The 23,560-nt window shown below is 46.6% G+C and overlaps 1 protein-coding gene across 1 annotated transcript in view; it reads right to left on the bottom strand.

The window, feature by feature from the left end:
* Nucleotides 1-20,617: 20,617 nt before the first annotated feature.
* GRIN2B (glutamate ionotropic receptor NMDA type subunit 2B) overlaps nucleotides 20,618-23,560 on the bottom strand; it is a 171,380-nt gene continuing 168,437 nt past the window's right edge. Inside the window, exon 12 of the mRNA XM_026082764.1 lies at nucleotides 20,618-22,525. Within this exon, the coding sequence (XP_025938549.1) occupies nucleotides 20,618-22,525 (1,908 nt within the window). The remainder of the gene's footprint in view (nucleotides 22,526-23,560) is intronic.

Genomic DNA, 23,560 nt, shown 5'->3' with positions numbered 1-23,560 from the left:
CAGACATCATCATTGCCCCTCTCCCTGCACTCACTGCTTGTCCTCCCCATGCTGGCCATTCTGCTGCCTTGCCCCACCCATTCCCTGGCCCCGCACACTCCGGGGAGCTGAGTGCCTTGGGGGTCTCCACTGCACCAGCGAAGCCCCTTCACGAGCATCAAGGCCAAGGTAACATAGCCATGACTTGCAGCAATGCTTGTTTGTCCTCCCACCATCTCCTTTCACCACTCACTGGTTTCCCTCCAAGCCTCAAGTCACTGAGCACACAACTAAACTGTGTGTTCATGGCAGCCTGACTCCGAGCCCCAGCTTCACATGAAGCTCATCTTGTTTGCCAGCTATCCTTGGCGTCATCATCTTCTGTTCTATGATTGCAGGATATCAGCAAGTAACAGGTGCTAAGTAAAGAATTCTCCACAGAAAAGCCACCTCTGATCCTTGTCCTCTTCCTTCCCTCCCTGCCATATCCTCAGTCCAACCACAACCTGCTAGAAAAGTTCTGCCAGACAAGTCAAAAATTACATTGTACAAAAAGAAGGTTATGTTGCAGATGTATGTCTGCAATTTACACGATTTGTGTGTATTATAATGTATTAATCAGGAAACACTATGTAAATGTGTGTAAATGTAAACCACAATCTTAAATCAGTTTTGCATAATACAAGTAAACAAATTAATCTCCCAGTGCACTTGTAAATGTTAATAAAAACTTGACATTAACCATTAAGTTTAGATAATGTTACTGGATGAGAAAGCAGTGTAATAAGTCACATGTGCCCTGTAAACACAAATGAAAAAAATTTACATGTCCAAGACATGCATGTTCTTGAGAACTCAAATTGCTGCTTGTTGCAAGCCATGTAAGCTCCTCTTTTTCCATCAGCAATTTCCTTTTAAAACATTGCCTGCTCCCTGTAGAAAGTAAACAATCCGAAATTAAATGTAAGGAACCCTTGAATATTTGAAGAGAGGCAGTGAATCTCTAAATAAGAGTATGCATAATTTAAAGGGTTAGTGCCAAGATAGACCTAAAATTTAGGTGGAATTAAGAGGCTCAGATCTGAACTAAGCTGAACTGTAACCCAGGGAAAATTGGTTTTATCATTCTAGCCTTTTGAAGAGGAAAGGCTTGGTCAGCCTCTGTCCAGTTGCACGTTTGTTTTCACTTCAAAGCATCCTGCAGAGTTTGGAAGCAAAGCCACAGAAGAAACTGGCCAAGAAGTTCAGTGACTATTCAAACAGAGCAGTCTGTCTTAGATGAACTACACTGAGAGAAGCCAAGCTGGATGAACAGCGTGCACAGTGCAAAGTGGTTCTTGATGAAGCCTCTCCGATGTGACAGCCTGAGGTGTTATTGCACACTGGTGGATCTGAAAAAGAAATTATTTTCTATACAATGTTTTGACAGCCTCCTGGTAAAAGATGAAAGTTTGTAACATCCTGACAAAAGCAGCAGAGAGACACACTGAAGAGTATTTGTGAGCAGTACACTAAGATCTTGATATGCAAGTTGCCAAGGAAGGGAAATTAGTTGCTCTTTAGGGTAGCAGAAGAGGCTGAGCCCCATCCATCACATGCATCCTTAGAGAGTGTCTACTGCCCAGCACCTCTCCAGATCAAGTCCATGCACAAACTTTCTAGCCCTACCTTTAAAAACAAAGCCAAAGCTGAAGAGTAAAACTGCAGCAACCAGTGAAACCTCTATCTGGCCAAGGCTGGGATGAGGCAGAGCATCCTCATGGCTCTGCCCAAAGGAAGGAGAAGTGAAGAGAAGCTGGAAAAATAGACCACTGCCTAAATAGGGAGATTTCTTGTCAAACTTGCTTGAAGCAGAAGCTGATCACTCTGGGCATAACTTTGCAAATGGCATTGTCATCCCTTCATTATCTCCACAGGGGTAAGAAGAAGAAGAAGAAGACATCCTGCCAGGTTCTGAAGTGGTGTTTAAGGGACTGCTCTTTATAACAGGGGGGACTAATGTTGCTGGAGGAGTCTTGAGTGCAATTAGGAGGGCTTCATTAGAGAAAGCACCCAAAGGCCACCTTCTTTCTGGGCTGTGTGGTGCAAATGGGCAAGTCCCCAGGGTCTGGAGGCTAAGCCTGCTCTGGTCTGGTGCTCCTGTATGGCTCACACACTCGCCTCCACACTGCTCCCCTACCTGTGCAGGAAATTCTCATCTCCTTGCCTGGTGTGGGGAGCTCAATTAGGTGATGTTTGCACAGTGCTACAGAGGGGGGGGGCATACCAAAGTTCTGGGTGTGTGCAGGAGTAGACTACTTTTTCTCAGTTCTCAAAAAAAATCTCAGGCTGAGACCCTGAGAAGCCCTTCAGGCTGAGGTTCCCCAGTGCTCTGCCCAGAAACATGGGTTACAAGGTGCTGAGAAATCACATCTTCCAGCACACGTTTCCTGCAGTGCTTGTGACCACATCCCCAAAAGATTCCTGCACATCTTTCTTCAAACTGCAGCAACCACAAATATGTATTTTTTGCATATGAAACCACTTGCCCCTTGGCTTTACCACAGCTTATACAGCAGGCTACATCAAGTCACCAAGCTTATCAGATGTCTGGGTACCTCAATTATTTCCCTGATAATGTGTATATGTCTCATTTAATCTCAAGAAAATTAGATGCAAATGCATGCAAGATTTCAGGATATTTGCATAATATATGTAAACTATGGCATCTGTCAATTCACTTGTTCATGTAAATGCTAATATCAATGTATTTCAGTTTAGCAGCAAAACTGGAAACTTTGAAGTAAGGACTGTGGCCATGCAAAGCATCCAAGGGACAAATCTTGTTTGAAAATAGCATCTAGATGTTCTTGATAGATTTTATGTCAAGGTTTCACCTTGCTGGGAAAGCATCTCACTTTACTAGCTACTTCGCAGATTAACAACTGATACAGACACTGTCTGACTCCACAACAATAGCAGCATTGTCAGGAGAAGTGGAGTCACTCTGACCAACACAAAATTGCCCCGGAAACCACCATTCACATCTTGTATGGAATGTGTGTCCCCAAATGGACCTGTGTCTGAAGAAATCCCCCCTGGTGTGCTACCCAATTCCCTTCTGCAGCAGGCACTGTCAAGGAGGGAGCTCCCACACTCTCTCAGGGGCAACTCCACATCTTTGACACAGCCTGGGGCATCTTGGAACTCCTCCAGAAGGAGCTGCTATTTGAGATTATTACCCTGATATTTTAGGTTCAGGAGAGCTCAACTAGTTTAACTGGCTATTAAATACTCCATCCCTTTCGTAGTGGGATGTTTAAAAAGAATAAACGTTCTTAAGTTTTGTGGTAGAAATTTCTAAAAGCATCTGAGCAGCTACGTACCACTGGCTTTCAATGAAATGTGGTTTTCCTAAATCTCTCAGGTGCTTCTAAAAATCCCTCCCTGCTTGCCGAAAATATGGCATAAGCGTTAACTAATGATTTCTTCCCAACAGTCAGTGCTGCTGGCCTCCCAGGTAGCCTTAGCTATCCAGGAGGTGTAGTAAGATGACTTGTACAGAGCCATGCAAGCACAGTCTGAGATTTTGGACTCATGCCTCATCCCTCAAGACCATGCTGGCAGAGAAAGTGGCACTCCCCTTTATAGCAGAAGTTACAGTGCTTCCTCAGCAAAGGGATGTAGACACACACTCAGTGCATGCGTGTGTGAACTAGCCAAAGATATGCCTTATTCTACCACTGCAAAACAATATTCTAGTTTGCACAGTGGTGGCAACAGTCTGAGTTCAGAGTGAGGGAAGAACACCTCTTTTCCCTTTTTCAGGAAATTTTCCCTGGTGGCGGGGGAAATAGACAAAACAAGAATCAACCTCCTCTTTTCTGCTTACATGCAAGTCTATGCACAAATCTCGAAATAGCTCCAAGTGCATGGTGGAAGTCACTTAGCATTCCAGTGCATGTCCCCTCTGCTAATAGCACAGCAGCAACCTGCAGCCAAAGGGCGATTGCTTACCCAATGCTTAACCTTGCGGCTGGCAGGCCTCTGTCTCTTGCCTCCTCAGTGAGGATAACTAATCAGAGAGCCACAGAGACAGTCCAAAACGTCATGCTTCTCCAGTTTTAATCTAACAGCTCAGATAAGCGGCCATGAAGCCCTTACTCTCTGCATATAAAGAAGGGGAAGATCAGCAGGGACAGCAAACCAAGCTGTCACTGCAGCACACAGAAAGCCCTGAAGTGGCTTGGGGAGGAAGGAGGGATAGCTGAATGTTTATTCCCTAAGCAATATGAAACTGAAAAGTTAGAAAAAGTGGCTGGTTCAGTATGACTCCCTCTTTGGTCTTAGATGGGATGCTTCTCCCTGTATCTTAAAACAGCAAGGTTCAGCTTCCATAGCTGAAGACTGAACATCTACGCCTGGAAAAAGGATAATCAGACCCAGTGGAAGTAGATTTTATTGTTTGAAAAAGCCCTTGGGCATGGGAGTCCAAAGAGGAACCCGGAAATTGTTTGTTGAAGGAGGTGAAGTACATCAGAGAATCCTCCCCTAGGTATGGGAGGTATTTTATGGCAGATGCATTTTCTGTAACTACTTTTCTAGGTCTCTTGTTCAAATGCAGAAAAGCCACACTGAAAATCTCTTTTTCACTGACAGAATCTTGGCTTCATGATGGCCCATTCAAATCATCTGTGACAGCAAACAAACCTAGCAGCACTCACATTAGCAAAGACATAAAGATATTCCAGAGAGAGCCTCTGGGGCTGGGGCACTCACAAACTCCAGACTCCTGCCTTTGCTGTATGTGTGTACTGAAAGGAAATCTGCCCTCCGTCTGGCCTGACTGAACTTCTAGTGGAAAAGACCTGGGATCTGAGCAGTGAGGTGTAGAGACAGGGTGGACAAAATGCAAGCCTTTCACAACTTGAGGGGAAGGTGAAAGCATCCACTAGATTGCTCCTGGCACAGCCAGCCCTTTGAGTCTAAGGGAAGAGATTGAGGCTGCCACTTCATTCCAGGGAAAGGAAGGCAAGTGAGTGCAGAGGCTGGAGTGCAAGAATGACCCCTGGCTGAACTTCTGGTTAGCATAGGGTCAAAGCCCCTCTTCCAGACTGAAACATTACACTTGGAAATCTGAATTTACAGAGAATTTCCCAAGTTTCTTCTTTAGCTCTGTCCTCGTCCACTTCCAGGGAGTCGCTTTCAAAATTTATTCCACCCATATCCACATCTCCAGGCCAGGCTTTTCCTCCTCCTAACACCTCAGTGACAAAGATGTCTGTTTTTCTCCACTACACTCATTACTCTACAGACATTTCCTGACAAGCAGAAATGACCCCAAAGCTGAGGTTTGCTGTGACTTTTCCTTGCTTCCTCCCAGAGGCAGCACTTCTGCTGGTAGGCCAGCAGCCTAGGCTCTGATGTGCAGCAGTTCCCTGCCCTGTTCCCTGCCTCACATCCTCCACAGGGCATCCTCCTGCCCAGGGAAGAGAGGTGTCCTCTCAGGAGGAAGAAATGAAAAGGTCTGGGGGTCATAGAGCCATAGTGCTGCTCTCACTCCATACCATGTTCTTTATCTAGCGACCACACACTACACGCCAGCCCAGCATTACGCAGTCACCTTCACATCACTATTTCCCTGGCTCCCCTTTTCATACCCTTCCCTGCTGCTACTGTTTTGTTCTCCAGCTCTGCTAAGGGGAACTCTGCTAAGGGGACAGTAAGCATGCACAGCAGAGGCTGCTGGTAGAGCACTAGTCACTGGGGGATTGTCCAGGCTAAAGATAAGAGGCTCCTTGTGATTCCCTTGTCATCTTTGAGGGAGCAAACACCAGCTGATAACACAAACACAGAGCTACTTTACATTGGGCACAGACATAAGATACCATGTTCCTCCTAAGGAAGGCAACCAGAATACGGGGGTCAGTGGAGGACAGGAAGGTGATCAACATCCCTAAGCTCTGGGTAATGACTTCTCAACCTTCATGGTTCATATAGGACATGGAATAGTGTTAGATTCCTTCCTTAAGGGAGAAACAGCCCTTTCCTTCATATGCAAGGGCAGAAGGCTACAAAGGCATACTGTTCCTCACAGAGGGACAATCTTGCTGGCAAGATTTGACAGTGAGAACACAGGACTAGAAGACAGGACAAGAGAGAAGACGGGTAAGTAGTCAGATACTCACTGGAGAAACAAGCTAAATTTATAACTAATAACAAAAGCTTCACAAAGCAGAGGAAAGTCACTCCATCCCCATAGGAGTCAGTAAGCAAAAGCAGATACTACACAGGATGGGGATTAGCAAAAGGCAGAGAAAGGCTAGCTCGGACCTAAATAAGCCAAGCAGTTGCTCCAGGATTTGAAGGTCTCTCATATGCGAAAGGGACTCTCTCCCTCTTTCCTCCACCAAAGGGTAGTGTCCCCATGGATCATCTTTCACTATTCTGTCATAGACTCAGAATTCAAGAATCCACCAGCAGAGCCAGTCTGCACCACCACTGCCTCCAGTTTCTCCCTGCCCATTCCGCCCAAAAATCTTGACTTGATCAAAAGGCAGGATTTTTACTCATACTTCTTTTCTCCACACTGCCAGAGGAGTAGCCTAGGCTGACCTTGAGTGATCACTTGTCTTTGCTGATTATCAGACTTCTCTGTCAGTGCTGAACCGAGATTTTAAGCTATATGGTGTGCTGTCTCCTCTCTTTCAGCCCATGGAGTAGAAGACACTCAGATAAAATGGGACAGGGGGGAACAGAGAAGGTTCCCTGCTAGCTGATGGGGCACAGTTTAATGATTCAGTGGGAGATGAGAGCATGAGGGAGGGAAGATGAAAATCATATGCATAAGGTCTGATTCACTGTGGTCCCAGGAATACTTTCAAGTTGGAATGGATAGAGCACCAGTTTCCCTCGGACAGTCAGAAAAACAGCATCTTCTCTGACAGTTCAAGGGACCATTCTCTTGCTGCACTGTAGGGTGGGATGGTTGCTACCAGCTCCTTGAAGGCAATCTAGTGGTCCAGTGCCTTGCATAAGAGCTCGCCAGGAGACAAAGAGCACTAACACCCCACTTCCTTCAGGAGAGCAGAGAACCACCACCATCATTTCTAAAAGTGACTGGAGTGCTGAGAGGACATACTGTTCTGTCTGGGATTGAGAGAGGCAGGCTGCTTCCTTTAAGACACTTGTAATTTTTTCTTTTTTTTTTTAAGAATGAGGAGCAATATACCCTGCAAAAGGACAGTGCCTTGTTTCCTCAGTTGGGAGGAGACATGAAGATACTCCAGTTTAACTCCTGTGCTTCACATAACAAAAATCAAAACTTGTCAGCCCTCTCTTAATCTTTCACCTCCTTCACATCTACATCCCCTGAACCGCAAACTCAACTACTCAAAAAGCCTAAATCAAGCAGAAAAAATTCACAAGAACTGTTAACACTTAAAAGCAATTCATGGTCATTTTTAATTTGCCTTTTGTCTTTTGAGCCTTTGGGATTCCTTACGTTCATATTTTCAAGATTTTCTCCACAGCAGTTGGAGATAAAAGCTTCTTTTCTTATAAAATATGAGTTGTGATTTTTTTTTCTTTTTTTTACATAATCACAAGACTCCAAAAACCAAGACTAAAGAAAAACATCGCATATTATGAAACTTGCAGTAAAGGCCATGGCAGTAGCATCCCTCTCTCACACACCACTGTTTCTCTCTCCCTCTTTTCCTCTCAACAACTAAACAAAAACACCCTCTGCACAGCTTTTATTCTTGATCATTTTATTTTGGTGGTTTTCATGCTACATAAAAATTAGTTTTTATATCAAAAATTATTCACAATATTTCCAAAATAGTTCAAGTTTTTTTTTCTTTTTGTGTTTTTGAAATATTTTTAATGTATTTTTATTTCTTTTTTTTACTGCAGCTAGGGTTACAAAACATCCCATTTCCTCTCGCCACCACCAATTCGCTGTCAGTTCCCTTTTACATTTGCATATGTAAAAAAAAAAAAAAAGAACAAAACCTTTTTTTAATCATTTACTTGAGAAATAAAAAGTCATTTGGCACTCATCTCTGTGGCTCTGATTTTCACCAGTGGAGTGACTGGAGGTGGGCACGTGTGTGTGCGTGCATGTGTGTGTGTGAAGGGGATGAGGAGGAGGCAAAAATGGTCTCAGAAGTGGATAGGGAAACATTTGCTGTGTGCAACAGCCTGATGTGTGGCCATGTTCACCACAAAATACCAACAACTCAAGAAAAGAGGAGGTAGCAGTGTTGGGCAGTAGAAGACTTACACTGGAGGCGAGTATTTCTTTTTTCTTTTGGTTGATAGACTGAGCTCATCAAACGTGCTCTCAAAGCAAATGTACATTAGTTAGTTAGAAATCAAATACAGCACAAGCTGACCTGTGCCAGCTCTAGAGACGCTACCTGCCCCAACCCTAGTCGACGCAACATCCCTCCACTACTGCTCTCAGCCACATCCAAGTGCCAAAGGATGAAGGTGCTAGGCTTTCTCTCAGGTGTCACAACATTAGGATCTGGTCAGATGCCCAGATCCCCACATTTAACCCCTACTTAGTGATCTATGAGGCTCCACTCAGCCTCGGATGGCCTTGTCCGAGCCAAGGGTCAGCCCTATCCACTAACGGCTCAGAGACAGTGAAGAAGAGCAGCTCCGGCCTGTGAGGAGTCATGCATTTGTCCCCTTCTTTGGCGGGCCTCGGCACCCCACTTACATTTTGGGGTGGGAAGGGTTGTGGAGGGGGACCTCATACAAGGAGGAAGGAGAAAAGGGCGCTGAGAGGACAGCACAGGCCTTTCCAGCCACACGTTCCAGCTCAGCCAGCCTCCCTCCCTCTTTTCCATTTTTCCTCCTTTTCCCCCACCTCCCAACCACGCACAGGTTGGTCACTTTTCTTTCCCCCACCAACCCTACAGTCTGACCCGGCACCTGCCGAAGTCAGAGGACGGTCTCCCTTGAGCACCCGCCACCTTCGGGTCCCACCTGTCAGCAGCCTCAAGGCCCCTGCTCCAGGAATCATCATGGAAACCACCAGGATATAAAAAACCTTTCTCCCTCATCACTGGGGAGATCCCACATGGTGGGAGCAGGAAGGCCTTGAGGGCCCCGGGGGTCGGACACCCTCCCCCACAAATGTCATGGGTCCTCAGCAAAGCACCTCTGGATTTTGCACTTCCTTTCAGGATGGGTGGTGGCTGGGGCTGGGGCTCGGGCCATCGCCTGGACTCCTCATCATGTTACCGCTGGGTCATTGCTTGTGGCGGCCAAGTCTGAAAGGGGACAGCAGCGAGGCAAGCCCCGGGCAAGTCACCAGTTTCGACGGGGGTGGTGGATCCACCGCCTGAAAAGTCACCGTTCCCTGAGGAAGAGGATGGAGGGAGGGCTGTCACCACCCGGCACGGCCATTGCTGCCCTCCCGCTGCAGCGTGGCCCATGTGTACCACATCACAGCGGCGTTTGGGGCAACTGTAAAGGTTGCTGGAGTAATATTTACCTTTTAAGGGGAAAAATAAAAATTAAAAAAAGGAAAAGAGAGAGGGAGTGTGAAAAAAAACCCAAACATACATGCAACTGTTAAATAGTTTGCTTTCTGTGACTCCACAGGGAAGTCCATTAAAAGCTACTTCCCAAAAGGCTGCTGCTTCTTCTATATACCAGCCCTTGCCTCCATTTACAGATGGTGCTTTGGTCACTGGCAAAGAGACGTTTCAAGATAGCCCTGCCATTCAGAAAAAAACATTTACAAAGGAAAGACCCCAAACACAGCTGAACCATATAAACAATAACTGCACAGAACTGAGGTCTCGGAAAGTTGTATTGCTGAAAACACCTCCCTGCTCCCACTGAAAGGACTGCTTAAAACAAACAAACAAAAAAAACCACAACTAATCAACAAACATTTTTTTCCACATTAGAAATTTTGAAAATGCAAAGCTAAAAAGAGCAGTTTGCTGCATTTCTGATCACATGTGAGAGGGAGCCTGCTCCAAAGATAAGAAAAGCAACCAAACAGGCAAAGAGGCCTCCGAAGCTAGCAGCTTTCTGTGCTAACCTCCACACTGATCAGCATCTAGTGAGAAGGTCATTTCCTACAGCACCTCTTGAAGGCTCCAGCTTGTTAGGAGCTTTTAGGTGTATAGCATGTTGATAATAGGAATAATAATTAAAATACACACACACACATACGCACATACTCATACACATATATCTCCTCTTCCATAAAAGACAAGCCTGGCAGAGCACAGGATACAATTAGATGAAGAGTAAAGAGTGGCTCAACATGGAAGAAAGCAGAGGGGGTGGATGGATATGCTCTGTTGAAAGGAGTCACTGGAGGCCGCAGATGCATTCTCTGTTACATGTTATATATATAAATTAAAAAAAATCAAAGATGCCCAGTGACACCAACACTAGTGGGTTGGTTAAAAAGACTTAAGGTAGTGTAAATGATGAGGGCACTAGGCCCTGCATGCTGCTCCTTCCTCATCTGACTAGTCATGGTGTCTCTTCATGAGGTCCTGATTGTCTTTTCTGGCTTCTGGCAGAGGACAACAGTGTCTTGTTCAGCAGTGTTGCAGTTCAGCCAGTTAAGGTGCTGTGCTGGTTGGCACTGTAGGGCCCTCCCAAAAGGTCAGCCTCTGTGATGCTACTGGTGTAGTGATCTCCCCTGGAAATGAATGGAATTGAGGATGGCTGCAGAAAGTTCACTGCCTCCCACCCTTTCTCTCCGCGTAACTCCCTGCTTACAGTCTCCTCTGATGAAACTTTACTTTCCCAAGAGCTTGGGATTTTCAATTCCAGGCAGGAATGTGAGGTTCTTCCAGGTAGTGGGCATGGGAGATCAATCCACCACAGCTCAGGTTTCCCCTATGTCTATCATCTGACCCAAGAGCAAGGAAGGACAGGCTAGTGCTTCCTTGCAAGTAGAATTACAGTACTTCCATTGCCCTGGGAGGCAAAAGAAAATCACCGGGGAGCCTCTTGTTTCAGTCATGGGACAGGATTTAACAGGTCTCTCCTGAAATACTTTACAGGTCAGTGAAGGATTGTCTTCCTGCTCCACCTACCAGTTAAGGCCTAAGTAGGTAATGAGTGTGGCACAATGGTTTGAAAATATGGCACAGTGGATTCAGCGCAGAAGTGAATGAACACATGGGATGGGTTTCTGGTGCTGTATTCAAACCGTCTGCAGGAGGAGTCTGTGTCCCAGCCTGGTCACTGATTCAGAGCTGGTCCTCCGGAGTCCTAACCACAGCAGCCATGCCAGAGCCTACCAGGTAAGCAAGAGCAACAGAAGGGCTGCCAGGGTACCTATGGGTACCCATCACCTGGCTTTAGCAGCATATAGCTTCATACACTTTTCGCTCAGCTCAAACACATGCATACACACACATCTAAGTGCACATACAGACAGTGGCACCACACATACATAATGTATGTAGGCTGCATAAATACATATACCAATATGAACCCACCCCTACCCCCCCACAAGTAGACACATGCAAGAAGTACAGACAAGTAGCAATAGGCATGCAACATACACATGGGGATCCCAAGCAGAAGGAACCCCTCAAAGCTATGTTCAAGCATGGTGAGTTCCTGGGAGATGAAACCTGGCAAAATGCGTTACAGGAAGAGGCCCACACAAGCAGGTGTATCCACACAGGGCATTTTAGGCATCTAAACTCCTAAGTAGCCACTCAAAAGTCCTTGAAATTCACAGGAGTTTAGCTGCCTAACTATGTGTATGGATCTAGTTCCAAGGCTTGGAGGAGGAGCAGAGGAAGAAAGCACAAGCCCAAGACTTCCATCTTAGCCCCTTGACTAATTTTTGTCTGTTCTGGGGCAGCCAGAAAGGTGACATGGGACTTACCAGCTAGTGCCCATGGGCCTTGATAGAAGTCTTATGGGATAGATGTGCTCTCTCTAGATGCCCTGCAAATGCTGCAGGTACGTCATGCTTATGGCACATTGATTAAGCAGAGGAAAAACAGCAAGGAGTTTGGCAACACTAAGGTGACCCACCAGTTCAGCCAAAAAACTAATCTGTGGGCTGTCTTCCCAAGGAGATAGCTACCACAGAAATGCATATGGTCAGGGTAGCACCAGATGGGCCCAGTGGTTATTGATTTCACTTATGCTTAGAGTTCTGCCAGGACTCACTGAAATACACAAACTCATGTGTACACCTCTTCCCAGCTTGACAGATATTTGCAGCTGTGTATTCACAAGTACACAGGCCATTGTGCAACATACTGAGAAAGCCATGACAAGGTCATAACAAGGGTACATGAGAGCAATGTCAACCCTACTCACTCTTTTGAGGGGAGCACCATTCCCATGTGGCTGTGGTGGTTTCTCCCACCACAGGAACTGGAGATCCAGGCCTGCAATGGCAGGGTGAGCAAGAGCTGGTAGCAGCAGCAGCTAGGAGAAGACTACTGCTCTGGATAACTTCAGGGCATGCTGACCCTTTCCATTGCTCCCTGCATGGCTCATGCTTTCATACAGTACAGCTTGAACCCTCAGAGACTGTGGCACATGACAATACATATGCATACACAAGGAAGCTGACTTCTCCTTTCTCCAGCTGTGACCAGCAGAGTCAGATGTCTTCAGGGATGAGCAGCCAGGGCAATTGCTGGCAGTCCCAACCTGTAAGGAGAATGATGGGTTGGTGAGGTTCCTCTGAAATTCAGAGGAGCAATGATCCAAAAGGGACAAGGAAGGAAGGAGGTGTCTTGGCATCTGCCTACAACCCTTGCCAGTTTTACACTGTCTCTGCCTCTGCATATTCACCAGGTCACACTCAAGTCACTCTCCTCCTCTCTTACTAACACCAAGCTGGACCACAGAGCCTGCTCAGTCAGCTAGGGCCAATCACCAGCTCATACTGACTTGTCAGACAGAAAGAGATCAAATCCTACCAGATGTTCATTCCCAGCTTTTCAACACCTCAGAACATTATGTAGGCATTTACAAACCACTGGCCTCCAGGAGATTAAGGAAGGTAGCCCTGTGCTTCTAAAAGATAGCTTACTTCTTTCCAGCAGCCTTGCTCAGTTCATATAGAGTAAAAGCAGACAGACTCTACTGAGTCTGACATGGTTCAACCTGAAGTGGATTAAAAGTATATCTGACTCTGCTCTGCATTCATCAGTCAGCTCCCCAGGAAGGAAATGATATTATCTCTCTTGGCCTTCTCAGAAAAGACAGTTTTGTTGCTTTCTTGCATTGGTTAATTTGCCAGAGTGATTATTTCTTTTTTCTTGAGTGGGCAAGAGCAGAACACCACCTCAGTGAAAGCATCAGAAAAGCCAAAAATAGCTACCAAATATCATCTTCTAAAAATCTGGTCAGAGCTAGAATTTTCCAGGAGAAGAGAAACAGAGGTCTGCCCTCCATGCCTTTTCTGCACAGCACTGCAGAGTCCAGTGAAGACAACAGAGCAACAAGACAGTAATAAGAGGAACAGAGTGGGCAAACAGCCAGTATAAATCAATCTGAGGAAAGAGGCATAGAGATGAGATTGAAGAATCAGCATGAGCAAGATGGGAAATAAGTATATAAGAGGCCAAGGAGATGAGGCAGTAAACTGCTGGAGAGACCATAATACCTGAAAATGAGGTCATACTTAGAGGTTTGACAGAAAGGGTCTAAAGGAAAGGAAGTAAAATAGACAAGAATTGCAGAGAGGGTTCAAGACAATGCTGTCTCCCCACCCACTGGTACTGGGAAGGCCATGAAAAGAGGGAGGTGGAAGAGCTGGTCAGGAGGAGATGAAGGCCCAGAGAAAGATCCCCATAGTCCACATCATTAACAAAGATTTTCTGCTGAGGTTCCAGAGAACGGACAATAGGGACCAGAGAAGAGAAATTAATCAAAGAGCAAAGCACACAGAGAAGGAAACAGCCCTGTGCCTCACACAAGCAGTCCCTAGCAATCAACACGGCTTTTATTACAGGAAATTATTAACACCCTCTGCTACCCACCACCCCTCACCAATCCCAAACCTCCCCTGTTTGGGGACCCTTTCTTGGCACACACATATAACATCCAGATAAACTTTCCGAACCAGCAAAAGCAACCACTGAAACAACTTCAAACACCACAGACCAATAAAACCACAATTTAGAAGTTAACTTTCCCAACCCTCCCCCCATGCCATTATTTAATAAGGAAATACTGTACAGATATAAAAACCACCCTTTTCCCAACCTGAATATAATTGCTTGAGTTAATTTCTGTACATATATACACGTGTATTTACACAATAATGCTGCAGTCAAGAAAGCAGATGATGTAAAAGTTACAAAGTGAATACATAAATTAAATAACTACCAGCAGAACATTAGGAAAGGTCACGTTGTTCCTACTTGGCAAAAATGCATTGTGGGACAGAGTCACAAAGCGTACTGCAATGTACCGTGTGTGTGTGTGTGTGTGTGTGTGTGTGTGTACAGGCACGCAAGCCTCACAGCTTCCCGCTGCATCAGGCTTGTTCATATGTATGTCACTTCCCCAGTATATCTCAAACGTGTGTGTGTGCCCAGAGGAACCCCTGTCCCACTGCATGGAACTCGTCTGACCTGTTCGAGTGCATACTGGTGTTTGCTGTGTCAATTTTTAATGGCAGGAGGCCAGCAGGTTAAGAGATCTGTAACTACTAACACATCACAGAGATCCTCCTTTACCTCAGCAGTCAGAGGACTGTACCCTTGGCATCGGCAGACATGAGTCCTGCTCTCTGTGATGCAGTTTCACTGCCTTTTTCTACACACAAGCAGATTCATTCTGTGTCAGTTCTGTTGTCGGTAATGACAGAAGGGTGCCAGAATTCACTCAAATGGCATGGCTAGGAGAGCAATTTGGGGATGCTCAAGAGATGAAGAAAGAACTCAAAGCCAATTGCAAAGTGATTTTTTGTTGTTGTCACTGTTGTCATTCTAATGCCAGACACCCAGGTCTGTCTGCAGTCAGCCCCAGGGAGCCCATAATGAAAATGGAGCTATAGCATTCATATTGCCAGTGAGCCAGTCAGCGCCCCAGCTTGTCTTTGATGGGGGAGAAGGGAGGGAGGCACAGGGAAGTATAGGTGGGTGAATGCAGCAAGGGTCTATGGCTTGGAAATCTATTTGGCTGCAAATTGAAAATAAGCCCTTGTGGGGACGACAATCAGGTCCCACTAGTTACTATCTTGATGTGCCCTGCAGCATCCAGCAGCATGGTAGGTGTGTTCCACGTGGACACGCCAGGTGTGTTCAGCAGCAGGGAAGCACTTGTGGGAAAGCGTGGGTGCGGACAGGGATCATGGCTTGGAGTCCATCGCCATGTGTTGTCAGCCATCCAGTTCCTTTCTCACACACAGCTCCCATGGACTCCTGTAGTGAGACAGACATATGCCATGGAGAGGCAGCATAATCGGACCCTACACTTTGCCAGCTTGGATTGAGCAGGAAAGCTGAAGTATAATTCCTTAGAGCGATGGCGCAGACAGTCAGCACAAAGTCCCTCCATCAACACTCCTCATCTTTTTCCCCTCCCCTTTTTCTTTTCTTTTTGGCAACCAAAAATACATGGGGAAGTGCAACCTCCCACCCTTCTCCATGGGAAGGGCTCATCAAAGGTTGCTTGACTGGAGTGGAGGATGTGTGAAAGGCCTAAGTCTGATCATTGGCTGTGTTCCCAGGCTTGCTTCCATCTGTTGATAAGCAATGGAGGTGGGAGGATATGCCACATTTGATAGAAAGCTCTAAAGCAAAGACTTGCCTATAAAGATCCCTGAGGTATCTCTGATCACTCTAACCTGTCACCATCATCATATATGTTTTCTGTCTCCCCCTCTCTCTTTTGCTGGCAATGTTGCTGTGAGAAACAACCCTGATTTGAAGGTACAAAGGGGCTTTATTCAAGATGGATGTTAGTGTCTTCTTGGAGTGAGGAGCTCAACATCAGCATGCATTGCTGAAGAAGTCAGAAGCAGAGGCCCATCCTGGCAACTCTAACTCCACCAAATCCTTCAGGACATCACAGAGGAATCTTCCTCCCCCTACTCAATGGAAATTGAAGTATCAGTTTCCTGTGGGCAAAGTTCATACTTGCATATTGCTGAGCAGTTTGAACCCACTAAGGTTCTCACTTGAAGAATTCTGACAGAGCGTGCTGGATATCAGAGAGAACATGATGATTTTTTGCTGAGGAGGTGGGGCCAGTGTGCTTCATTGTCTCAACTGACAACAAGTCCTGACTGCAGCTTTTCTTCCCTATTTATGATGTGACATGACAAGTTCTGATATTGCCCTCACTGGAAGGCGTGGTAGGAGACAGAGAAGTGCTACACCAGCCTGTGTTGTGTCACGCTACAGTAAAAAGCTGGTGTGAGTACTCCAAGAGGTTTATTATATGGAGATCCATGGCTGCAAGTTCTACCTGCTGGCTGCCTTCCACTGTGCATGGCACATTTCTGATATTTTTTGAATATTTCCTCCTCCATCTCCTTCTCCTCACATCCTCCTTCAGCTGAGTACATACACTTCAGTGCCACTTCAGAAGAGCATGGCTCATGCAAATACCTCTCAGAGAGCCATGCCTGGGGCTAGAGTGAGGAGGCAAATGTCAGAAACATTGCCAAAGGTGCCTAATCTTTCCCAGGAGGCTGGCTGCAAATATATAGTAGAGGTCACCAAACTGTAGAGGACGCAATGTTTTTTGCTCATTTTTCTTGTGTGCAGAAACTTTCAGAGAGGGAAAATGTTCCCAGCCACTGCCCCAGAAAACACTGGTGTTTCTACAGGAGAGAGAGAGAAATGGCAAGGGAGGGATATGGAATTTTGTCAGGCTCTCATATGAAATACCATTCTTTTTTGGACAGGTAATAAACAGCACATGGGTGGTATTCTAGTATAGACAACACCTGCTGCTAATATTACCTGATTGATTCACTTGAATACTTAGAATGAAAATACACCAAATCTAAAATTCTAAATATATAATCAGAGTTTAATAACATCATTGATTTATTTCTGGATTATGAATTACACCCTCCCCCTCCCAAACCCTCCCCTTCTCCTTTGTCCCAAAACTTCTTAACCTGTTAGAACTAAAATAAACAAAGCAACCAGAAAAGATCGCTTGTAGAAGAAAGGATTAACCTGATGGACACATGGCCTAAACTATTATGGGAGAAGGCAAAACACCAGACTCCTGCAATTAGACCAGTAGTTCAGTCCAGAATTTCCAGTCTTTCTTTTCTGGTTGCCCTAGAGCATTCATTTGAGTGGTTTGTGGCACAGTTAATATTTGCAGAGCACTCAGAGTGTTAACAGTGCTACACAGTATCAACACTAGATAATGATTTTGGCAAACTGTCATTTGCCAATCAGTGGAACAAGGGACAGACCAGTTCGGAGAAAATACGAACCAACTTTCACCCCGAAACACAAAAATCAGAACCTTTAAGAAGAGATTTGAAAAAAGTTCCATTAACTTCTTTTTGGTTTGTTTTCGGCTTAATTTCCCTGCAGAGCCACCCTCCAGGTTTCCTCGTTCCAGGTGGGGAGGGACGGAAAGTACTGAAATAACCACCAAAGAGATTAGCTGCCCTTGCCAGCTGTCAAGCTCCCCCCCAAGCCCTTAGGAAATACCAGAAATTCTCATGAGCTTTCCCAGGTCCAAGATTTCTAAACCAAAGTAGCATTGGAGAAGTCTCTTAATGTCAAGTGATGGTCCAACCTGAGCGGCCAACTTGATGGTTCACCCCACCACTATCAAGACAGCGTAATGCCTTGAGGCCCAGACTCCACAGAGAGATGCTGGTACAGAGAGTTTTTATGCAAAAAGGATTTGGGGGTGTTCCCATCATAACATGAAACCCTGCTGGCAAGGCTTGAAGTGACGTTCCGGCGTCTTCCATTCATGAAGATAAAGGTGACAGGGCGATACGGGGGGCCTTGGGGGAACACAACACACATGATTTTCTCTCTCTCTCATTTTTTTTTCCTCATTCATACGGCCTCGACCTGCGTAAACCGCTTCCAAAAATGCAGCCTGAAAAGTCGTAGAAAACAAACAGAACGGAAACAAACTCCCCCCCCCCCCCCCCACAACCTGAATATTCACGAGAAGAGAAACACCAATTTATACAAAAACGCATTAAAAAAGAAATATTTACAAATGAAAGGAACGCCTTCTTGGTGGCCGCTGTCAGAGGCATCTGACAAGCTGCCGTGTGTTCTGGATTGCAGATCGCTCTGTTAATTTGTTTGGTTTCTTCTTTTTTTTTTTTTTTTTTCCTTTTTGTCCTTGTAATGAGAGAAGAGGGAAAGAATAAGAAGTTCCCTTACCCCGAAGACTAAGGGGTGGCATTACAAAGACTCTCTCCCTCTTCTCTCTTTAATTTCCTCCATGAAATCTAAGGAAATATCCCCCTCACCAACCCTGCCCACCCTCTCCTTACACTCTTACTTTACAGGCAAATCCCACCCTCTCCCCGCCCCAGCTTTAAAAAATAAATTAATGAATAGGTAAATAAATAAAAGGCCTTCTGTTGGCTTAAAAAGAGAAAGATAAGATAAAATCAAGCAGGGTGCAGTGAGGAATGAGAGAGAGGTGGCTTTCAACTCTAAGAAATGTGGCTTATAAAGAAATGGCTGCCATCTCTGTTCAGCATCAGTCCCCAGGAGTGTTCCCATGCCATTAACACAGGGCTCTTTCAACCCTCCCTCTGGGGAGCCATGGTCATTAAGACACTGGGACAGACCCCGAAAAAACAGGAGGGACTTTGCCACATGTCTCAGGATGGGAGAGGTCAGCCCACACTCCCACCTCAGATTCTCTGGGAAAAGAAGACAAACGAAAGGGGAGTTCAACTTCTCACTCCTACCATTGCTTCCTTTCATTTAGTTTAACTTGCATCTAAAATGATACAATGGAAAGAAAAAACACTCTTACTGATACTAGGTGCACCAGGAAAGCTGTCACTACAACTGCAGGGATGGGAAACCCTAGGCTATTCCAGCTTTGCACCTGTGCTAGTATCTCTCTCTCTCTCTCACATGCAGATGCACACGTACATGTACACACACATCTCAGCCTTGCATGTCTTGTCTTCAGCCTCAGCACAAGTTTCTGTGCTCTCTGGCATTTATTCAAGCCCATCCTCTCCCAGGAAGACAAGCCATATACTTCCCCTGTACATTCAATAGTAAATATACATATATATTCCCCATGGGTGCGCACACCCTCCTCCCATTTCCACTTGTGCAAGGAGGCATTGAAACAGCCCACCAACATTACCACAACCACACACCCCCTTTATAGCATGTTTCTTCTCCAGCACCTTGCCAATATTGGCAGAGGGCACCCTGTTCCTCTTATTTCAACCTGCTGGCCAAGGGTAGGGAGGGCAGAAAGATGAAACCTTTCTTTGTCCTGCCCTCCTTGCCAAAAGGATGTGCCAAAACAGGCTTGGTGTCCCCTGAAGTGACAGTGACAAATCTCCCCATCTTTGCCCTGTACTCTTTAGCTCTGTTCCACTGTGTTTGTTATCCAGACACCTTATAGGATTGTGGGTTTATTTTGCTTTCTCCACAGACATTTCAAGTATAAAGTTATTGTATATACTTGCGTATAGGCTAACCCATACTATGCACTGCTCCCACCCTTTAAGTACGTCACAACTAGCGAGCAATTCACAGCTAGCAAACCAGCCCTGCTCCTCTATCCCCAGGCTCCTGTCATTTCAGTGCAAACCAGCATCATCTGTCAGAGCTCCCAGAAGCCTCCCTGATTCCAGGGTTGCTTTCCTGCACTCAGTGCCCACTTCATTTCCAACTCTCCCACTGGTCTGTCACAGATCCAATGGCTATAATAGCCATAGTGAAACCACTAGCCAGACCTGCAGACAACCCTTCTCCTCTCCCACCCCCCACATCCCCCAGCAAACAATTCAAAATTTTAGCGTAAAATTTCTCAGCATATATGCCTATATATATAATATATATATATATTTCAGCCCTAAACCCCCATAGTCTTCACAAAATAATGTAACGAGAACCTCAGAATAGCTAACATATAAGTGCATCATCAGGTTAGTTGTGTTATTCCCCCTTCGCTTTCTCCACATCTTCAAACATTACTCTTTTCTAGGCAGTTTTAGGAAGAGTTGCCTGAGCAAGCATATTTTCCTGCACGTCCATTACACTGCTTCTGCTGTCTCCTCCTGCTACACACTCGTGTGCATGCACATGCCTTTCTCTGATGGAAGCCAGTGAGAGTGAAACACTAGAGCCACTGTCGCTCCCTCTCACCCCACTCCTTCTCTGCCTTTTTTTTCCCCGCCCCATGAAACCACGAGCAAGGATATCCAACTCCAACATCACTGTAAAGTGCAATGGCCAGGAATGGAGGAGAATGGAAGGAGCAAGAACATGGAAAAAGAGATAAAAGGGGAGGGGTGGGGAAGGGGAGGAGGAAGAGGGGAAACCAAAGAGGTGGCACTTGTCACCAGTGCTGTCATACACAGAACTCCAGTATCCCACAAACTAAGGACGACCCAGGAGAGTAGCCGATGGGATTGATCCCACCCCACCCTCCCACGCTCCACATCCACCCCCAGTTCCTCCCAACGTTCTTCCCCTCTCACTCAAACGTCAGACTCAATACTGGAGAGTTTCTCATAAACATGCCCGTTGCTGGAGCCATTGAAAGCCCTGGGGTTTTTGTTGTTAGGCACACAGGGGTTGGACTGGTTCCCTATACAGATGTCCTTCTGGAAACGGGCTGGCACAGCCCCATGAAGGGCTGAAACCACCGGCTTGTTGGTGGTGACAATGGCTCGGAAGTCTGGCCTGGCTTTGGGCCCTCCTGCCACCACAGGCTGCCTGAAGAAATAAGATTTGCTGCCGTGGAGCAAGCATTGGTCATCCCCAAAAGTGGGGATGAAAGGGTTTTGAGTGACCCGGTCAGGGTAGAGCGACTTGCTGAGCATGTAACCCCCGCTGCTGCCGGGGTTGTTGTGGTGGTGGTAGCTGGTGGCGGGCACTGAGGACTTGTTGTTGGCAAAGGTGGTCTCACTGGCTGGCATCTCAAACATGTGGGCGTAGGGGCTCCCCTCTAAAAAGCGGCCCTTGTCCTTGAGGCTGACGCTGCGGGGTGCCAGGGCCGAATCATCCTTCTGCAGGTCCACAAAGGTGTCATAGGAGTGCTGCCGACGGAGCTTGTTGCGGTTCTTCTTCTGCACCTTGGAGGCAGAATTGGAAGGGCTCTGAGGATATTTGGAGGAGGAGGTGGCGCTGGTGGCCACGGGCACGGGGGCAGGTGGCTGGTCCAGCTCTTGGAGCGAGTTGTCCTCACTGATGTCATAAAGGTTGCCTGATTTCTTGCAGGCCTCGCACCGGATGCAGGCCTGGCGGGTGGAGTTCTGCCCCACCGCTGCCGGGGTATAGTTGTGCAGCTTAGAAGGGCAACCACGGCAGAAATTAGCCCCAGGTCGGTCCTCCCAGTCTAGGTTGGTAAGGTTCTTCTCCCATGGCGCTGGAACTCCACTCACAACACCATGCTTGTGCTCATTGCCTCCACTGAATTCCCCCGAGCCGTGCTTGTGGTGGGCCCTGTTGGTGCAGGACCCACCACCTCCTCCTACCGTGTCACGCTTAAATTCATCTCCCCGCTCTTTGTAGATATCCGTCAGGTCCACGTGTTCCCAGTGTGGCGAGTTCTCCTTTGCCCGAAACTGGTCCAGGTAGAAGTCCCGTAGCCCTTCCTTATCCCTGAAATAGCGCTTGTGGTCAGGTGAGCGGGGCGGGCGCCGGCGGTAGGACAGCTCTATCTCGTCAAACTCCCGCCGGGACTTGGCAGAGGCTGGGCGTTTCTTCAGGCTGTCCTTGTACTGCTGCTTCCGCCGCTTGGCTGCATTGCCCTCAATGTTGCCATAGGTGACCGTGTGGGTGGAAATGTCAGAGACATCTGAGCGGATCAGGTCATCATGGGCCCCACTGCCCCCGTAGCGGTCACTCTTGAAGGAGAACTTGCCATAGAGGTCGCCCAGCTGGCTGTGCTTGGCAGGGGGCAACCCCAAGTCCAAGGGCTTCTTCCCGATGGACCGCGACTGGGCACTGAAGGGCGGGTTGTCACAGTCGTAGAGCCCATCAATGGAGCTGGTGCTGCCAATGCTGTGGGGGCGGTGGTGGTGGTGGTAGTGGTCCTGATACACATTGCTGTCCTTCAGCTGGAGGTTGCCGAAGGTCCTTTCCACCTCACTAATATAGTCACTAAAGAGGTTCTCCTCGCAAGGAGGGTTGTTGTAGGACTTGCAGTCCGAGTGGGTAAAGCTGCGGCGGTGCTCAGAGATATCATAGACCGATGACTCACGGCGGATAAAGTCCAGGGCACTCTGCGGTGAGCCGTTGACCCCTGACAAGTTGGCCATGTTCTTGGCTGTCCGAAGCAGGCGGAGGATGTTGGAATGGGTGTTGTTCATAGTCGCTGTGGGGGAGTTCATTGCTGACTGGCGTTCCTCAATGGCCACACCGTGGATGCAGCTGTAGATACCCTGAAATGAGAGGAAGCAGAAAGGTGAGTGCTCCTGCAGAGAATACATGAGAGGTGCTGGGAAGCACAGTGCACAGCAACAGCACATTCTTGTGGGACAGCAAAACTTGTCAACCTTCCATCACAAAGCACAATCAAATGAAATGCAATCAGATGTGCACTACGAGCCCTTCCTTTTCTGCCCTTCTCTTTTGCTTCCTCACATTTATTCCTTCCCCTCCTTTCCTCTTCCTCTCCTTTTCTTCATGTCATATCTGCATGATGCAGGTATACCTGCTAGCATCTGTAAGGGTTATTCAAATTTAATAGGTGTAATATGGAATTGCAAATGGAGAAATAATATCCTTGGGAAGTAAAGCATCAAGATAAAACCAAGGATTCTGTGTGGATAAGAGAAAGCAAGTCTTTTTGGCCCTTGAAATTCATCTGGACATCAGTGAATCAATGAGACAGGAGCTTGCTTAAAAAGGGAACAGCTTCATTTGTCATAAACCTAGCTACGTTATTCACCAGCACAGATTAGAAAAGGAAACACAGAGAAAGAGCAGGACTGCCAAATGGGTATTTAGGTCTTTTGCATATGGTGGAGTGAGGTACAATAGAATTTTTAATTACTTTCAGTTAAATTTAACAATGATAACAGACTCCAAATTGACATCCCTGAAAGTCCTCTGTTCAACCTCAAATCAGACAGCAGCAGTGCCTAATTCCTCCCCTTTCCCCACTAGCTCACTTCTTCGATGACACAGACCATTTGTAAGGGCCATTCCCAGAAGCAGAAGGAAAGGGGCTCATTTATTCCCTAGCCTGCCAAATGGCACCTGCTGATTAATGTCAGTTGTGAAATGGACACCACCACATCATGTTATCATTTTATCTCAACACCTAGAAGATGATTAACTCCTTTTAGAGATTTTGCCAACCTGGACCAGGTCTAACAGGTAATCTCAGAATGAAAGAATCTGTATTCTGCTAAGGATCACCAAACTTCATCTCCTCCATCTCATTTCTAGACTAAAACAGGATGGAAACTAAC

The sequence above is a fragment of the Apteryx rowi genome, unplaced genomic scaffold (assembly GCF_003343035.1).
Source record: "Apteryx rowi isolate R43461 unplaced genomic scaffold, aptRow1 scaffold_590, whole genome shotgun sequence".
In the NCBI taxonomy this organism is placed as follows: Eukaryota; Metazoa; Chordata; class Aves; order Apterygiformes; family Apterygidae; genus Apteryx; species Apteryx rowi.
The sequence above is the reverse complement of the archived record's forward strand: the minus strand, read 5'-3'. Positions and strand labels throughout refer to the sequence as shown.